The sequence below is a fragment of the Lissotriton vulgaris genome, chromosome 7 (assembly GCF_964263255.1).
Source record: "Lissotriton vulgaris chromosome 7, aLisVul1.2, whole genome shotgun sequence".
Lineage (NCBI taxonomy): Eukaryota > Metazoa > Chordata > Amphibia > Caudata > Salamandridae > Lissotriton > Lissotriton vulgaris.
In genome coordinates, this window is record NC_141695.1 from 386312377 (window position 1) to 386333013 (window position 20637).

General features: G+C 39.5%; 1 protein-coding gene across 1 annotated transcript in view; it reads right to left on the bottom strand.

Moving 5' to 3' along the window:
* The window catches only part of LOC147701703 (uncharacterized), a 241016-nt gene that overhangs the window by 14721 nt on the left and 205658 nt on the right, over positions 1-20637 (bottom strand). Inside the window, exons 19-23 of the mRNA XM_086930336.1 lie at positions 18880-18977; positions 10926-11105; positions 9641-10060; positions 8668-8792; positions 7886-8025 (exon numbers count right to left, since the gene is read on the bottom strand). Of these exons, the coding sequence (XP_086786462.1) occupies positions 7886-8025; positions 8668-8792; positions 9641-10060; positions 10926-11105; positions 18880-18977 (963 nt within the window). The remainder of the gene's footprint in view (positions 1-7885; positions 8026-8667; positions 8793-9640; positions 10061-10925; positions 11106-18879; positions 18978-20637) is intronic.

A 20637-nucleotide genomic window follows, 5' to 3' on the forward strand; every position in this document is an offset into this window, starting at 1 on the left:
GGGTGCGTTTGATGTAGGGTTGAAAAGGAATGATTACAAGTCAAATAAAGTGCAGCGATAATGCTGCTAAATTTTCCTTTTTGTGCCGCTAAATTTCAATTTTGTGCAGCGAAATTTGCAAATCTATGCCGCAATATCCTGGGGTGTCTGCTTAATGTGGACATTGACATGCCTGTACACTCAGGAACCATACAAGAGCATCACAGAAGAGTCAAATAAGCCATTTAGAGGATATCTGACTGTGGGCTGACCCTTCCCAGGCAGGAATGTGTACTTCTGACAGAAATGGTGGAGTTCTATTAATAAATATACTCAAAGCAGGGAGTAAAAGTAGAGCCAAAGAAAGCAAAGAAAACCCAAGAAGCTGAGAGTGAGAGTGGAAGTCAGGAGCTTCCTGGCATTGGCCACATATTGTGGCTGATTCATCCTCAATCTTACAATGCTTAAAGAACCCCTACATCAAGTAACCAAATAAAATAGTCACTGGAAACAGACTGGAGAGCACCAAAACATATGCTAACATGGAGCCAACATGTTAAGGGGTGTGGCAAAGTGCTACTTTAATCCTACTTTGAAAACAAAATTAGTAGTGGATTCCAGCCCAGTGAGACTGGGATCTGTTCTGCTACAACTCCAGGAAAATGATTGTGGGCCTCCAGTAGCATTTGCCAGTGGAGCCATGTCCTCACTTGAAACCTAATAGTCACAAATTGAGAGAGAAGCACTTAAAATCTGCTGGGAGCATGAGCAGTTCCGCTTCTACATCTATGGTCAAGAGCTGAAAGTCATGACTGATCATTAGCCCCATATGAATCTTTCTGCAGGGGCAGCACAGCCAGTGCCCACCGCATTAAAAATGTGATTTTACAGTTACAATGATAGAAACTCACAGTAGCCTATCAACCTAGCTGCAACAATCCAGCTGATTTTCTAGCCTGAATCCCTAGAAAATAAATTGAGAGACAGCATGAGAAGGGGATGACGACAGAAACAGCACAGCCATAGGCCATCACCATTGCCGAGATCATATAAGCCACCAAAGAAGACATATGCTTCGAGATTGATATCCAAGCCACCAGACATAACTCCTGGAAGACACTTCAAACTCAAAGTAGAAATATGAACTTTTAAGCCCAACAAGATCTCCTGGCGCTGTGTAGAGCACAAAATTAGCTAAGCTCATTCACAAAAGTTCAAGCTTGAAAAGATATTTGCAGAATACTTCACTCAAGACCGACAAAGGACTGCCCTTCCAAGATAGTGATGTGAAGGACTTATGGAAGAACTCAGAGTACACCACCAGAGGATACCACCCACATGGCCTCAGGTTAGCTGAGAAGTAGAGTGATTCATGTGCATCCTAAATAACGTCATCAGAAGTGGGTAGAACAATAAACACGGAGACCACCACCCACTCCTTGTATGAAAGTACTGGGTTACACTTCACTGTACTAAATGTACCCCAGCACACCTTATATTTAAAAGATCCAATACCACCCAGCACTCGATTGACTCCCCAAAACCTGAACCACCAGCGTGCCCAGAGAAGTAGAATGGAAAATAATGACTACACCAACCAACAATGAAGAACCATGAACAGTCAAACCAAGGTAGCGGACTGGGTCCAAGCGCACGATCGCACATCCAGAAGCAACTTCAGAAACCCCCTTGAAAATCTCCCACAATCAATGGTCATTACCTAGGAGACCTTAATCACGACCCACAGGGGATCCACAAAAGATGGCCTTTTAAGATAAAAAATAATTCACCACCCTTATCACCCAAGGACAAGACCGTGGAGCAAAATATGAGGAAAGTGAAGAAGCAGACGGTTGTGATCTGGATTTCAAGAACCAACCCCTTAAGCTCTTGTGATGGTAGAAGAGACACCCAGAACAAAGGGTCCACCAAGAGGGACAAGAGGTGTGCTCAACCCTAATTTCAGAGCTGTGGCTGTACCAGCCTATATGTGCCCGGTATAAAGGTCAGTGAGACTGAGAGACCCCTATGCTGACCCCACAAGGGACACACACTTCATAAGAAGGGGAAGGAATAATTGGTTATTTTGTATTTCTGTTCATGTTTGGAAGGAATGCTGTGTGCCACCCCGCACTTGTCACTGATGCACACCCTGGGAGAACAGGTACGGTTCTTGGCACAATTAAAAGGCATGGCTGCACATGAGCAACCATTCTGCAAGCAATTTGACACGTGGGCGTGTCCTTCTTCCACACTAATGAGTACTTGATGCATTTGGCCACAGTCACTCTCCCGACTGCATTACACAGGGCACATGTTTGGCTACATCCAAATCTGTGGTTCATCATCAGATCTTCAGACTCTTCTGTTCTCTCAACTCAATCTGGCCGCTCATCATCTAAAAAACCAATTCAGACAAAGTACTATTTCGCTTTACATTGTGTAAAGTCCACAGCACTGTTTCTCGTGAACATGTAGGATTCTGGGTTTAAATTTGTCACACTCACTACACCCTTTGGACTTATGGCACTAGAGGAGGTTGCAAACTCTGGGGCCTATTCACAAACTGCATTTTGTAGTACTACAAAATGCTATTCACAAACCTACATGAAGAGTTGACACCTCTGTCTCTCCTAACCTATTCTGCATGAAGATCTCCACCCCGACTGTGGAGCCGCCGCACACGTAAGTATATGCTTTAGTAGTTAATGTGAAAGGGACAGAGGGGAGTCGCTGGGAAATGGGGAATTCCTACTACTGAAGTGCAGGGAATATGGATGTTTAAGGAGGGGTTCAGCAAGGGTCAGAGAGGGGTTTAAAAAAGGACATGTATGCACCCACAAAAGAATAAACCCAATCCTATTCACAAACTGCACTTCTAAAGTAACCACAGCCAAGAAGGGGTCGAAGACGATAGTAAATTACTTCAGCTCAGAGCTTAACTAACCCCAGCGGAACAAATCCTCCCATATAAATGATTGGATCGAGGGACTTAAAATAAAACCTATAATGAAATAATGGTAAATGAAATACAATTAATTTAAATAGTTAGAAATATAAATACATATAATTTAATGTTGAAAAATGTATACAAATAGTACATATTTTTAATTTAGTTATACAACATTTTACTAATCTTTTTTGCTTATTTAAAATAATGTAACAATAGATTTTATTATATGCATGTTGTTAAATCACTTAATTGTAATAATATATATTTTTTAATTTAGTCGGGATTGCACTTTTTAATTTAAACTTGAGAAAAATAACTAATATAATGTAATATATTTTAAATATTTTAATTTTTAATTTAACATTTAGGGAATTAAATAAAAAAAATGTACTTTCCCTATGCTGTACAACATGAACACTCTGCCATTGGGCAGAGATTTCCATATACCATAGAAATATCTCTACTTTTGTGGCTGGCATCTCTGCATAGTAAGGTATAGGGAAAAGTAATGCAGTTTATTAAACTTGGAAAAAGTTTGTTAAAGTAGTTTCATGTTGTAAATGTCATTAATAGATTTATTAGGTATAAGTAAACAGAGTGCAACGGCACAAATAACCACAATTTCTAATAAATCTTTTATTACTATGAATATATTAAATTGAGTACGTTTTTTTCTCGTTAAAATTAAAAAATAAATTTTCAACTAAAGCAAACAATAATTTTATATAATGCATTATTAAAAGGCATGCACATATTTAATAGTAATATATTTATATGTAATACAATTTATCATTAAATAAATTTTCAACTGCAATAAGGTTATTACAATATTTTATAATAACTATAAAATATTGACTATTATTTAACATTAAAATATAGGTAATTATATTTGTAACTATTTTAAATAATTTAATTTAAATTAACATTATTTTCTGTGGGGTTTACATTTAAGTCTTTGCCTCAAATATTTTCTACGGAGCGTGCTGCTGTAACAGGGATCGGCCACATTTGGTGCTGGACTTGCAACTTTTTTTTTAGTAGTAACTTACATTCGTAAGTTAGACTCTGCCATCTTTTTCAGGGGGTAGAGACGTGAAATTCGACACTTTTTTGTAATGTTACACTCAGATTTTGTGAATAGCCAAAATAGTAAAGTCACTCAAAAATGTAAGAATAAATTTACACATTTAAATTAATCACAAGTGTAACTTAGCTTTTTGAAGAGCCCTGCATGCTTGTGTCTTTTTGGGATAATTGGTGGTGGCATTTTGGACAAAGCCTAAATACAATATTTGCCAAAATATTGCTTTTCAATGTTGAGTGGAGGCCCTGAGATTACTTTCACACTGTAAACATGCATTCTCTGACGCTCTGTCGAGGCATTAAGAAATATCTGTCTCCCTGGGTTTTGCCAGTGATCTTTTATCATCCTCAAAGAACTAACTCAGCACTTTCTGCATTCATTGCTGAAAAAGTACCTTCCGAGTCCTAATAATCAATGTTGCCTTTGTTCGTTAGTTAAAAAATGACCATCAGTGCAGAGCTTCCTTTTTTTTTCCAGACTCAATATTGAAAAAGTGAACCTGGTAATGGCATGAAAGTAATGGGGCATGGTGGTTAACTCTTCAAGTAATAGGATACTAGGATGATGTATCCCAAAACAAAAGCCCAAAATGAAAACCTTAGGTTGAATGCCTCATGCTTCCCAACCATTAGCTGACGGAATAAGGCACAGCAAGTGGATCTAAAATAGGTTCACTCTGCAGAACACATTTTATAATAACTTGCTAGCTTCTTGCAACCCACATCTTCATTGTGTGGAAGTGGCTGGAGAGAGCTGAATGGTAGTTTTAGGTCTCAACAAGATCTTCTGCCATTTATGACAGTTACAAAGCAATGCTCATATATAAATATGTATATTTTTAATAGTACCTACCTGTAACCGTGATGTCACCGATTATATGTTTTCCATACATTTGAATGCCTAGAACACTGTTGGGGACATATATCGAAATAGTCCATTCAAAGTTCCTTATTAATTGTGCTGTTTTAGGTGTAGCCAATCATTCACAGCCACAAGGTGGTAAGAGAACATTACAAAGATCCTAACAATGAGCAATAGAGTTGCATGTAACCAATGTTATCCATGTTCTGTCCTCTGACGGGAGCCTCTTCAGATTAGCACGAATAGGACAACGTGTTAATATTTGAATGAGCAACAGGAGATGGCAATCAGAAAGACCAAATCTATGATAATGGTCTCACCAGCACAACATCAAATCCCGACTTTTTTCCTAGGAGTACTGTCAACTGAAAGTATACAGAGTAAGAGATCATCAATGTACACTGCAAGAAGTTAACTAACTCTTCTAGCTCAAGCAGCGACAAACACGCAGAATGAAAGTTGGTCCAAGAGGGTAATCCTTTAAGAAAGGAAGCATTTTCTACAAATTGTTCTACTGCAGTTCTAACTTTCATGGTGTATTTTAACATTCTAACAAGAATTGAAGTTTTCCTTTAATGGCAATTCTATCGATTTTTGAGGGTTGAGAAAAGAAGACCATTTGAGTGGTCAAGTATTTCCTTTCATTATTGGCAAGAAAGAAGAAAGAGGGCCGCTCAGGGGCAAGTTCAACCAGGAGTGGAACTCCCGTGAGTTTCCAAATGCACAGTACAAGGCCTGCAATGGGAACCATCCCTGTACTGAGGAATTGTGCACAGAAACCGCTGGGCTCTGACAAGATGCTGAGGACAATGTATTGCCTCTTCAGTGCTTGCACATCTGCTAGGCTTCTTAGAGATTCCGTACATCCAAGGCAGACTGAGCATGCATCTCAGTCTGAATCATTTCAACAAGGTAAATCTATTAACCTTCTGAAAAGAGCACAACTTTCAAAGGGCACATGTATGATTTTGGTATGCACCTTATGTTTCAACAGAAAAAACTGTACCCAATAATGTCTTCAGAATGTAAGGCCGAAGGTAATGTCTGTAGCTTCAAGGTCCATTAATGCAGATTTTGTTTAAAACAGTGGGCTAGTTGTAAGCTTCCTTGCATTGCAAAGGTGTAAGCCCTTCTATATTCATCCTGAGTTTAACTAAATGCTACTGGCAGTAAGGACAGACAGATGATTTCTCATTACTTATGACAAATGAATTGTTTGTAAACCGTCTGGTGATCCAGTCGTTTAGACCATGTGTCTAAGGAAAGAGAAATAAGAGAAGGAGGATTTGCGAGGCTGCACCTTGCTGTGATGAAAGTATTACTATGAAAGGAAGCTTCCTCTAACTAAGGAAGTCTGATCTTGGAAGCATTTGCATATTCGTCAAAATCTCTGTGAATTTGTGGAAATTATGAGTTAGATGAAGGCACTGATGTCTAAAGGTTCTCTACAGGTTTGGCTTCAACCACTTCTTGGAAATTGAAAGGAATGGAATGAGCTGACCTAGAGCACCAAGTAGTTCAAAGTTTAGCTTTCTCTCAGGAGGTAGTCATAGCAAGAGAGTGAGGTGGTAATGACCCAACAAGCATTAACCAGAAATTAATTCCAACAGAACCAGCTTTTGAATTTGTGGATGAAGGCATTTTGCCTTTTCTACATCCGGAGAATGACACATGGAACTTTTATACAGGTCCAGTTTCATTTTGAGGAACACCTCGGCCTAATCTTCCTTTTCTGAGGAAGGTAATCCTCTGGCTTGCCTCACACATTTTGTTTTTCTTTCCCCGAGATTTTTGAAGTTTAATGAACAGAATAGAGATAGTGATTTATTTTTTTAACTTCAGGAGTATTCAAAATTCGTATAATACATGCGGCCATCATGCCATTAACTACTGTTTTCATTGGAACACTATCTAAAGCTAAAAAAAAAGTGAGTCCATAATTACATAAAAACAAATTGTGTCAACAAGTTTAACATTTGACCTTCATTCAATTAGAAAAGACTCAACCTTGTTGAGAAAAATACTCATGTTTAAATACAAAATTGAACTATGGAACAGCAAATACAAATAAACACACATCATTATTAAAAACTCTGTAACAAAGGTTTCATCCTAAACTTTGACATACCACGAAATAGTGTTGGTGTGTTCGGATATCTGCATATCATTGAGTTAAACAAGTGCACTAAGAAGGCCTCTTATAAACCACCCAATGTAAAAACTGAAGAGAAGTAGGTACTAATTACTTCAAAGGGCTAAAACATTTCACAGGGGTCGAGGTCCTCCCTAGAGGCACCACAATACTGTACAATTGTGACACGCCTCTACCTAATAGGAACATGTGGAACATTGTAATATTCATAGACAACTGCTCTGATAAACACAGAACTGAGAATTGTTTAATTAAGTGGTGTTAATGATGGTTAATTTGATTGTGCTGTAATATTCCTAATGCAGACTCTCCCTTTGCAGAGATTATTACAACAAAGATGCTGAACTGCCGAGGGGGATATAAACTTGGGGTGATGTGTTCCAAGAGAGCTCCTACTGCTGCTTGTTTTGCCCTTCGCGACAGACATTTCTCCTTCACTGGCTTTCAGCACTGCCTTTCCACCCTACCTGGATAGTGTACAATTTTCTGCCAAAGGACAGTGAGCCATTAAGCTTTCGAGCTTGTTTACACCTTTGAGCTTGTACCCCTTCTCCTCCATCATTTGAAATGTATTAGCACATAATTCACATTTTGGCCACAGGGTGTTACTTTGCAGCACATTTCTAACAAAGGCATTATGCCATAAATGTAAGAACACGTGACTATGATTACTTTACAGAAGAAAGGGCCATTAAGGGCCAGAAAGGTAAAATAAGAAAGGAATGTGGTGTTGGAGCATGCAACAGACCCGTGGGGTTCCTCATACTCCAGACAGTGGATCCCGCCTCCACTCGCAGCTGGCAGTGGATGAGATGTTGCTCAAGCACAGTGTTCTGAGAGGACCTGGCCTCAGTACCTGTCATAAGTTTGCTGCGTTGGGAGGCTTCTGTCGCCAGCGTATAAGATAGGCTCATAATCCGCTCCCGCTGGCCCTCTGGGGAGATGGTGTACCCCTCTTCTGGATGTTGGCTGAGCCCCCTAGGAGACATCCCAGGACTGAAAACATTAAAAACATGTTAAGAATATGGGTTGTCTTGGGTTGCGGCAGACAGAGACGACAGACTAAGGAACAGCGGAACACATCTCCGGGTATTTTCTTGGTATGGCTGTTATTTTTCACACTTTCCTAAACAATACTTTGATTTCTTTGCCTTGCCTTTTTCCGGCTCACTGACAATTTTCTTTCATCTCATTGTGGTCCTGGACAAGTCTCTCTATTAGAGTTTAACTACTAGTCACCCAAACCTTGGTTTTCATTTTGATCCAAAGTCATGTCTATTGTCCAGCCACAGCAATCTATGCCTTTTCGACCATCGACTCCCTGCTCAGTAGTTCCTGATCTCGGTCCTTGCACTTAGGTCACTCCCTCTCTAAAGATCCCGCGCTCCCCATTTCCCTCTTTGGTCTCTCTTTCACTCTGCTTTCTCTGCCTCATTCCTGTCACACAGCTGAAGTTCCTGCCATGCCTGTTTTCTCTCCTTGCTCCTATTCATCTGTAGTAGGATATCTACCTCTCTTATGCTTCCCTTTATTTCCATGTCATTATTGCTGACATTTTGAAATCAGGGGCAAGTGTTAGTCCCATATGAATGCACTCCATAGAATCAATGACACCTGCAGATAACCATTGTGTCTCACCTCCTTGAAGACCTGTTGGTCTTTACTTCTGACCCTGCTCCTCTCCTAGACTCCATGTGCTCAGGGGACAGTGATGCACCAGGCTCCTCAACCGAGGAAAAAGATCCTTGGAAATGGCTGGGAAACTAATACAGAAATAAAATGATAAAATGTAATTAATCCAACCCAGTTGATAAGTTGGGAACTATGTGATCAAGAATGTCACATTAAAGACACTATGGGGAGAAAGTTAGAGGCAATGAACAGAATGTGAAGTAGATCACGAGAAAGAACCTGAGAAAGGTAAAAAAAGAGAAACTCTTCAACCAAGTTTCTTCCTAGAAACACTACCAGGGCAAGAATGGAACACCTACGTAAAAGAGGAACACAACTTGCTTTTTCAAAGGCCATGAAAACATTCCTTTTTCCCAAAATGTCTGCTTAGGCTGAGGGTGACAAACAATGTGCTGCACTGAGCCTGTACATTCTTTGTTTATGTTGTGTGCATTACGAAGAGTGATTGGTGGAAGCCAGACAAGGGAGTGGGAAGAAGGAAATGAAGAGGGAAGATGAGTGGAAGAGGGAAGAAAAGTATAGAGGAGGAAAGAGCGAAAGCAGAAAGCACAGTGTGAGAGAAGGGGTAAGGACAAAAAAGTGGACCAATGACGAAGACAAACGGAAATAGGAAGGACAGAGAGTGTGGAGGAAAGAATGACCAAACAGATGTAATACAGATAATATGGGATTGAAGAAGATAGGGAAGAAAGATGGCGGAAAGAAGAAAGGAATATAAAGGGGAGCAAAGAAATTAAGATGTGGCAAAAGCAAGCAAGAAAAAGGGGTTCAAATGTAGCACAGAAAGAAACGAGGGGTTATAGGAGGGAGTGTTTTACTGTGTGCAATAGTGGGTGGGGCTTCCATAGAGATGTGTGGGACTTGCAGAAAGGATGAAGGTTTGAGAGACAGATGGATAGATCAAGCCAGCCATACTCACATCAAATCTGCTTTCAGTGGTTCTACCCAGTCCATCAGTGCTGTCATTCCTCACTGCTCTGCACCTGGCGGTCACCAGTTTGCTGCTTGTCCTCACTGGGGGTGATGCCCTGGTCGCCAGCGACAACTCCTGGCTGCTCCTGGATGTTACATTCACCGACACTAGGGCTGGTGGTGAGGATATCTCACCTCCCTTGGTCCCGGATGATCCATCAGCTGGGGCCCTGTCCCCTGGCATCACAGTGCTTCCTGGTGGTGTCCTTGAATCCAAGAACCAGGCAGCCTTAGTTTTTTCCCGCTGTGATGTTGACAGCGTGATGGGGAAGTAGCTTGTGGTAATTTTCACTAGTGATGGCTTCTGGCAATCTGGTGATTCAATAGAAGGGCTCTCTGGGTGGGACTCGGATGTTGGTGAGTTCACCTAAGCGAAAGAAGATAAAAAATAGCAACTCTTATTTTTGTTCTTTTTAAAAATTAAAAATAAAGTGACTTTGTTAGAGTTTTTTTTAAAGAGTGCAAAGACATCCTTATGCAACCACTGAAAGCCTTTACACGAAAGCACAGGACTGATTCTAAACAACAACCCTTAATTAAAAAAAAAACATGTACTGTTGCTACCTGGTTACAAAAGATATTGTGCTGGCTACTTGGCTTTATTTTCAACACTACCCTCTATTATTCAACTCGTATATCACATACTTTTCCCTTTTACCATTCTTGCCCCCTTCGATTATCCTTTCAAATAATATTCCTCCATCTTAATGCACACCCTCATGAATTCATCAATTTGCCCCTTGTTATTGGAACTGTCTCCCTATTGATATAAGCTTTTCTCTCACACTCCCTCTGTTTCACTATAAAAATGTCTATTTTCCCCTCTTTAAACCCTCTCTTGGCTTGTCTGCCTCCAGTCTACATCTGCCCCTGGTTATGTATTGGAATTGATGTTGTGCCTACGTGTATTTTTGGTGCATCAGGTGCAGTTTCACATCTAGCCCTTCAAGTAAATACAGTAGTAAATAAATGTTAAGGGAGATGAGCAGTTGTAGGTCCTTATCTGGCTGGCATGGTGAAGAAGGTCATGACAAACTACTTTTTGATCCCTTTGCCTTCAAATTGAAAGAGACATCCTCTGTACACTGCATTAAATAATGCCTGGATTCCGCTTGAGTTCTTCTGAGACACCTTAAAACTAGATCTCATAGGCTTGAACAGCAGACACAGATTTTAGACTCTAATAAAAACAGAGATGATGGTGTGAGGGCATTGAGAGAATCTGCACCCACCGGGCATCCCCCGTTGGCGGTGGTGTTCCTCTGTGAGCCTTGCCGGTGTAGAACAGGTCCTGGTTTTACTCTCTCCTGGATCTGGGCCTCCTGGTGTCGACGCATCCGTTGCATTTGTTCTTCAGCACTCATGCGCTGTTTCCGACTAGGGCCACCTTCAGCATTTCTTGTTGGGGAAGCCTGGAGAGTAGCAAGAAGAAGGGAGGGAGAAAAAAGAATAACAGTGTCACCATTTGCAGAACTGTAATAAATGTTAATATTAGCCAGCATAAAGGTTGATGGTGAAGGGATGAATGATTGATGCATCTGTCCTGGGATTTAAATGTACCACTTGCAGGTCTGATATCAGCAGTACGCACTGACCACACAATCTGCTTTGAATGAAATCAGCATGTTTGCTAGGGTTCAATAATCTAGGACACTCAAATGAATCCAAATTGGGCAAGGATCCTCATGTCTCACTGACTTGCACCATGATTTCTGAAAGGAGCTCATTGTTTATTACGAGTTGTACGGTAATGGGAGGAAGGTAAACTCACATGCAATTGTACATCCACCCTGGTACCGTTAAACCCTCTGGAATTTTTCAAGTTGTAAAAGCACACAGAATTCTCAATTCCAGAGGTCTAACAAATATTTTTGGCACCAAGTCTGGGCAAGTGATGAATGTAAGGGACAAGACTAATATCAAACTTATCCTCTTTTCATCGGGTTTATGGACTGTCTAAGTGACAGTCCATAAACTCCGGTGCCAACCTGCCAGCCAGCTGCCCATCCAGCGGCAGCAGATGCAGAGGGATGGCTCTTCCCCGGCCGGGTTGAGAGCTAGGGGGGAGGGGGGTGGTGGGAGGGTGTTCTCCGCACTCTGGGGGGTTGAGGGGGGGGGCAGATAAAAATAAAGAAAATCGTTCACAGGCTGAGGGGGTGGACTTAAACAATGATATTGGAATTTCTTTGTATATTGAATGCATCCGTAAAACACAATACATGAGGACAAGTGGCTATTATGGACAATACTTTGATCAACTTAAGATAAGCTTCAAATGTAAAACTTTAATTTTGTCTTCTCTCTTTACCTTCTTTTTCTTTAACTCTTTTTTAGATGTATGAAATAAAATGTTTAGCCTGGAATGTTGCAGGGTTAAATAGCAAGAACAAACCAATTTTGATAAAAGAAGAACTAAAAGTGCATAATCCCCATGTTGCTCTTTTATCTGAAACACATATCGCAGGGAAGGACAAAAAACTTCTTAACCAATTAGGATATGATATCATCATTTGCTCAACTTATGGGCAATCTATAAGAGGAGTTGCTATACTTAAGAACAAACGATTTAGGGCTGAGACAATACAAACATCTTGCGATAAAGATGGTAGATGGGCTATTGCTCAGATACAATTTGAGAATGTTAAATATGTTTTATGCGTGGTCTATGGATGCAATATAGATGATCCTACTATCTTTGATGAATTGAACATTAAACTATTAGATTGGGCTGGAGAACTTATTATTATGGGGGATTTTAATTGCATTATGGATTATAGAATAGATACAACTAGACTTGGGGGCTATCAAAGAATGCACAAGGCCAGGGCTTCTATACTTGACATATGCCGCTTACATAACATAAAAGACGTCTGGCGAAACCTATATGCAAGCAAACCAGGATATACTTACTATTCCGCACCCCATAAACTATGCTCAAGGCTTGACATGGCATTTATAAGTGACAATCTATTGAAAACAAGCTCCATGATCTTATGCCCACGTATCTCTTCGGATCACAACGCTATAATCTTGTTATTCAGAACAACAAACATCAGAACCATGCCTAGTCCATTTTCTTTCCCCAGACACTTAATCTCAGACATAGACTATATTACACAGTTAAAATTACACCTTACAGAATTCATAACTATAAACACAAATTCAGCCTCACCAGCCATAGTATGGGACGCTTGCAAGGCTAGTATTAGAGGCTTTACTCAAACCTACATGATCAGACAAAACATAGAATTTAAAAAAAACAATGATATCTTGATGTCAAAAATAACTACCCAAGAGGAACTATTGTCATCAGCTCTTCAGTCTAATTCGCCAACGAAAATAGAAATAGGACTCAAACTTACCTCACTTAAAAACGAAGTAAAGTCCAAATTTATCAAAAAAAGTATAAACAGTTTACATAAATTTAAAATAACTCAATATGAAGGGGGGGATAAAATCGGGAAAATCTTGGCCTATAAAACCGCTGAGGATAGAGCAAACGCTACGATCACAAGTATACGTGGGAGAGGGAACAAAACTTATACTAAACCCCAAGATATTTTAGAACAATTCGCTGACTACTACAGAAACTTATACACTCCAGAAATGACCCCTAGCTTAGATGACATACAGAAATATATTGAAAATTATACCATAGATACTCAAAATATTCCAGAGATAGACTTGCTATCTGATGAGATAACAATAGCAGAATTACACCAAGCTATTGCTTTATTGCCCTCAGGAAAAGCAGCAGGGGAAGATACTATACCATTAGAAATATATAAGATATGCTCAAAAGAGCTTGAACAACCCTTGCTGAAAGTAATTCAATCTGTAGGTCTTGATGGAAAAACACCACAGTCTTGGAATAGGGCTAAAATAATATTTTTTTTGAAGAAGGATAAACCGAAAGAAGAAAGAGGGTCTTATCGCCCCATTTCTTTGATAAACACAGATGCAAAATTTTTTGCCAAAATTTTAGCATTAAGATTGGCTCCTATCATGCCCATTTTTACCCACCCACAGCAACATGGCTTTATCACTGGGAGAGACACTACCATACATGTTAATACGGCCATAACAGTATTCGACGTTGCAGAGACGGAAGCCACCCCACTCGGTATGATCTTACTAGATGCTGAAAAAGCTTTCGAACGAGTGGAACGAGTGGGGTGGGACTTTCTCTGGTGCGTATTGGCTAAATTAGGGTTTGGGGGTCAATTTCTGAGATGTATTTAATTTTAATTTAATTTAAAGGAGTTTGTAGAGCGCCTGGTGACGCCTCCGGGCGTGTCCCCGCGCTGTGGAGAAAGTGTGAGATAGTGTAGAGAAAACCAATCACATGGTAAAGAGGCAGGTTTTCAACTTCTTCCTAAACATGATTTCGTTGTTCTCCATCCTGATATCCAAAGGAAGGAGGTTCCAATTCTTAGCAGCTAAAGTGCGGAATGTTCTGCCTCCCATTCTAGCTTTTTTGGGGCAGGTAGTTCTGAGTAGACCCGTTCCTTTAGATCTAAGCGATCTGCTAGGTTCATAAACAGATGCCAAATCCGACATATAAGCCGGTGCTCTGTGATGAATTATTTTATGGCACCATAGCATAGCTTTAAAAACAATCCTCTTCCTGATTGGTAACCAGTGGAGGGCTGCTAGAGAGGGGCGTGATGGAGCTCGGCGGGGAAGCCTTAAGACCAGGCGAGCTGCCGAGTTTTGTAAAACCTGTAGCTTTTTGATGTTTTTCTCTGATGTCCCCATGAGCAGCACGTTTCCGTAATCAATACGGGACGTTATCAGTGCTTGCGTCATGGTTCGCCTGGAATTGATGGGTAACAGGTCAAGGGTGCGGTTCAGAGTTTTCATCACCCCAAAGCATTTGCCTACAGTTTTCCTTATGTGGCTATCAAAGGACAGTTTATTATCCACCCATGTATTCAAGCATTATATGACAAACCAACTGCTTTTACTAGTTATGGGGGGCTGACATCTTCAGACTTTTTGATTCTATGAGGAACCCGACAGGGCTGCCCTCTTTCACCTCTCTTATTTGCACTCTCTTTGGAACTTTTTTTATTAGCCCTTCAATCTCAAATTCAGATTATACCTTTTAAATCAGGACTTCAAGAACTAAAAATAACAGCATATGCTGACGACATAGCGGTTTACACAGAAGATGTCGTCGAGGCTCAAAAAGGAATAATATTAGAGGCAGAGAAATATGGCAAGGTAGCGGGCTATAAATTAAATTTACAAAAAACGCAAATAATAGTCAATTATACCCCACCTGTGATAGTGCCCGAGATATGTAAAATAGCCACTTACCTTGGGGTAAGAATAACAGCTAAAGTACAAGATATTAATAAAATAAATTATAATGAATTATTTAAATCCACCAGCTCACTATTAAAAAAATGGCATAGATTACCTTTAAACATAATTGGCAGAATCAATCTAATAAAGATGAAGGTACTGCCCAAATATGTATATTTATTTCGATCTATACCATTTGCGCTAAGCAATCAGTTTTTTAAGAAACTTGATGGAATATTTAGCAGCTTTATATGGGGGTACAAAAAAGCAAGAAGATCATTAAATTTTTATGAAAAATGACACACACGAAGGAGGGCTTAATTTTCCTGATTTCAAACTATACTTTTGGTCTGCTTTCGTTAACCGCTTACGCTCCTTACTCAATGAAGGAAGGGCTCTATTTTTTCATCATTCTATGCTGAAATCTGACTCAAATCTGTTTCTATTTAGAACTAATGATCCTAATTATTACAAAAGGGTTAAATTTAAAAGACAGCTAGAGATATAACAAAGATATGGGGCAATATTCTTTCGTTTTGTAATACCAACTTTTTTCACTCAAAATTACCGTTATGGGGAAATCCTGGTCTCCCAAATATCTTCAACGATAATACTATTCGCGGATGGTCCAGATTAGGTATTACTACTCTAGGGGACCTATATAACACACAAGGCCTTATGGATTTCAATACTCTTAAACTATTATATAATCTACCTGAAAATATGAGATACAAATTCTTACAGATACATGATTATCTGATTAACAAAAAACAAATCTTGGAAGTTTCTGAATGTGACATCTGGGTCTGTCTACACTCATTAAAAAAACAAATCTGTTATAAGTGAATCATATAGAATCCTTATCGCTATGAAATCTAATGATTGCAGTAAGCTTGCTGACAAATGGAGTAGAATATTGGGATCAAATATAACCTCTAAACAGATAAAAAGCTCCTTTACGAATATCAACAAACGAGTACGATCATCCAGCTTAAGACTCCAACAATTTAGAACAACATGTATGTTATACTACACCCCCGAAAGAATCTCTAAATGGTCCCCTAATAATACCTATAGCGATCGTACTAAATGCCCCAAATGCTCTACCGAAGCAGCAGATCTGGTACATATGTTGTTCTCACGCCCGAATTTGAAGACTTTCTGGTGTGACATTGAAAAAGTTTTGAATATGAAACAGATCCAGATGCCTACGCCTAAGGCCACTTCGGTCTTATTAGATATCTATCCAGCTCCACTACCACATGCTGCCCTGACTACAATACTAATGTCCTGTGCTAAACTAACTCTGGCAAGAGCCTGGATTAGTCCAGAAACACCAAAGGTCTGGGATTGGTGGGCACTCGTAACTGAAATACACTCAATGGAGCTAGCTTTAGCAAACATTAGGGGCATAAGTGCAATGAAAAAATATGAAAAAAATTGGGGAACTGTGATATTTGTCATCTGCTAATTATTATTGCCTTTTGAAACTGTTAAAGAGAAATTGCTCTTTCTTTATTGTCTTTGCCCTCATCTCTTTCTTTTCTTTTTTTTTTCTCTTTTTTTCTCTTCCGCCGGAACGACCTGATTTTGTATACGTTTTGTATGATAATTATTATATATGTATTGTGTTTTATATATTATTATTTTTCTTTTTTTTTATTTGTTCTTTGTTCTCTTCGTCAGCCTGTTAACAATAAAAAAATTTGAAGAAAAAAAAAAAAGAATGTAAGGGACAAGAACAAAACCTCTCCACGATACCCACTAAGTATTCAGGTAATATATCCAACATTTATATCAACATTGTCCCAACACAAAAATTATTTAGAAAATCATATTCTTATGTATTCATTTTTTATCACAAAATTCATCAAAGGAAGGACATCATCATTATATATACTACATTTAATTCTATACAGCGCTATTCACAAAAAGCCCCACAGGCACAAGAGCACTAAAAAAATCAATCATTCATTCAAACAAACAAATTCATACCAGACAGCCAACGAATTCAATCAACCCTCTCAGACACAACTAAACTACCAAACAGAACAATAAACAAAAAGCATATACAAAATTATGCACATAGCAAAACAACAACAAAAGGAAGGCGCCGACGCACGTTTCGGAAAAGGACCATGTGTCCACAGTTCTTTCGTATGGGCGGAATTGATACCACTCTTTATCGGTATGGATTCTTGATAAAACAGTTCTTTTTTTCTCTTTTGAATATAGTACAGCAGTCCATCAATCAACAATTTTTATATGCAGGGGCTTAATTTTGAAGTAGCTTCCAAAGTCATAATGTCATCTTAGACTGCAGCAGTTCGCAAATATAAAGGCATAAGGAAATCTTCGATCGAGAAGAATATTGCTTGGAGGCTAATCCTATTCCAAAAGGTAAACATAGGTTTTAAATCTTGCAGCTTCCGGCAAATTAACCTAACCTACTGAGGCACGTCAAAGATCAGGATATATAAATCCCAGTGGGGCGTAAGTAGCAGGCGTACCGATGTCCAAGCAGGGGCACCCAGTTAAATGGTTTCAAAATGACTATAAATAGAGTGTGGCTTGTCGCCTCAAAACAGATATTCAACGAATACAAAAATCAGAATCCCAGAAAGTCCTCCCAAACGATAAAAGCAACGGAGTTGAAGGGAGAGGGAGCCGCCAGTTTTACACCACAAATTATCAGCCCGTCCGGGGAGAGTAGAGATCATTCTATAACCGGGCACGACGTCCACAGATAAGCAGGAGTGAAGAGGGCAATCACAAGTTAAACCCTCTGGAATTTTTCAAGTTGTAAAAGCACACAGAATTCTCAATTCCATAGGTCTAACAAATATTTTTGGCACCAAGTCTGGGCAAGGGATGAATGTATGTGGGGACACCTGGGTTGAGATGGGAGGTGCGAAGGGGGCCGGGAGGAAGAGAAAGGTGTTTTCCAGCAAGGGGCGGAGGGAGAGGAGGGAGAGGAGGGAGAGGGGGAGACAACTGTTATCTTCCATCAGTCAGAAAAAAAGGTCAAAGGGTCAGGCAATATTTTCGCTTGGGATTATCGGCGGGCACAAGCTGGTCTGTTTCTGCCATACCCAGAAAATCCAGGATTGGAAAAATCAACCCACTTGGAATCAGGCGGTAGATTTCCATGAGATAATTCCATTCCATTTAACTCACAATAAGATTCAAAGAGTTACATGAATAACACAACGAAAATGATTAAGGTATTATGTTCTATATTGAATACGTAATATCAGAAATATATAATACATATCAATGTTTGCGGAGCTGTGCATTAAGGAACACAGTGGGTAATATGGGAGTAGTAATGGGCATTTTTGAAGCAAGAGCCTTTTCTAGATTCACATGCTGTGCATTATTCCATTATCTGGTGTATTCTGGTGTAAATACATGGCGGAAAAATAAACCTTTACCTTTTTGGTGCCGAGACAGGTGAAGCTTGAATAGCTACAAGCCACAAAACTGTTGCTACAGGTAAGTAACTCGTTTTGTGTTTTCTGTAATGCCATAGGTGTTAAGCTTCATCAATGGAGGTGTTTCAGTTACTGCGGGCAATCAAACTTAAACTTTGCGAGACGTACATGGGCAGAGGAATATGAGCAGGTATTGAAAGTAAATTGTTATGGCACACACCATTCTCAGAAGATGCAATAATATCTTGCTGTATCAACACAAGATGAAGAACTCAGGGGCCACACACAGCTGCATGCAACTGCAGGAACATTGTTAACCATTAGACAGTGTCACTGTTAAAAAAGTAGTAATAAACAGAACGGAGGAGTGACTTGGGAATTCACTGCAATGATCATTAAGGCAGACGTTTCTATTTATAATTTAGTCATGCACGCTCTGTACCTTGGGTTCCGGATCTGTTGCTCCCTGCTGGAAATTGGCAGCAGGACCTTGAGAAAGGCAAGGTACAGCAGGCCCATGGGTTGGTGAACTGTGGTCCGCTAAAAGAAGAAATTATGAAAATGATGAAACTGAATACCTCTCTCCTCCCCTTGACTATTTCCAAACCGAAATCTGTTTCATTAAGGATGAATATATATATATATATATATATATATATATATTTGAATATATATATATATTCTTTTTCAATGGCAAATACACATGATCAATTCCAACTGTATGATCAGACCAACGTATTTCAGCGAAATGCCTTCTTCTGGGTCTATATATGTATACACACACACACTATATATATATATATATATATATATATATATATATATATATATATATATATATATATATATATATATATAAATTCTATTTTTTTTTTTTTCAGGGTTTTGTGTAGCGCGAACATGATGCTTACAGATATCAGAGAGCTTTACATACATATGAAAGGAGGACAAAAGAAAGACAAGCTCAACCAGGCGGTTTGTGCAAAGATGCCAGCCATGCATGGTACTATAGTGTGATTATGATATTGTGGTCGAATCAGGCACTGAAATACAAGGTGGAGAAACATAGGCAAATAGTATTTGCATATTTTAAGTTCAAGTGAATTTAGCCATGAGGATCGATTTGACTTCTTTTTTGAAGTATGCAGTGGATGAGATGAGTCTAGTTTCTGGAGGGAGGGCATTCCAGATCCTGGGGGCCATCCCTGAGAAGGAGCGCTTGTACGTTTTTTTCTTGTTGAATCTTTGTGGTTTCAGAAGGAGAGTTTTTGCGCTTCTTGTGGCTCTTGAGCCTCCTGAGTGTCAATTTCTGAGCAATGTAACTGGGCGAGCTATGATGTAAGGCCTTGTGAGTAATGCATGCGATTTTCAGGTGTATTCTGGCTTCGAGCGGTAGCCAGTTAAGAGATTTTAAGTCAGGAGATATACACACAATCAATTCATCTGTACGATCGGAGTGACGCGTTTCGGCGAACTCCCTTCTACTGTGTGTGTATAATATATATATATATATATATATATATATATATATATATATATATATATATATATATATATATATATATATATATATTTGGAAAATCGCCACACTGCAGACTGCCACGGCAAAGCATCCAAAATGACGAAGAGTGAACCCAATAGTTACTGGTGCAAGAAAGTTACTTTTATTCCATGATTGCCAGCGCTGCCGCCATGATGCGTTTCGCCTCCAAGGAGGCTTGATCACATGACAGATATATATATATATACACACACACACACGCATACATACATATATATATAATGTACTGCTTTCGATTCACATGCTATGCATACCCCTGCCACCTACTGTTAGGCTCGAAAGTGAGCAACTTGTTTTTCTTCAAAGATGACTCTGAGTCATGAGGTATAGTGACTCCACCTATTAGCGACAGTGAACATGGACACCAACCCCTTTGTTAGATTGTTAAGGATGAAAATGGACCATAGAGATATAGAAGAAGATGACTATGCAAAGGAATGAAGAAAGGAAGATGGAAAGACATCTGCAACAACCTAAGGCTTACGAGGAGGAGGGTGGGTGCATGTGAATGTAAAGCACTCTATGCCATAAACAGATGCTTACAGGGTAAGTTACATTTTCCGTTCATGGCACGTGTAGCTGTAGATACACATGCTGTTCATCACATGTAAAGTAGTTCTCCCCTATACAGTGGATAGA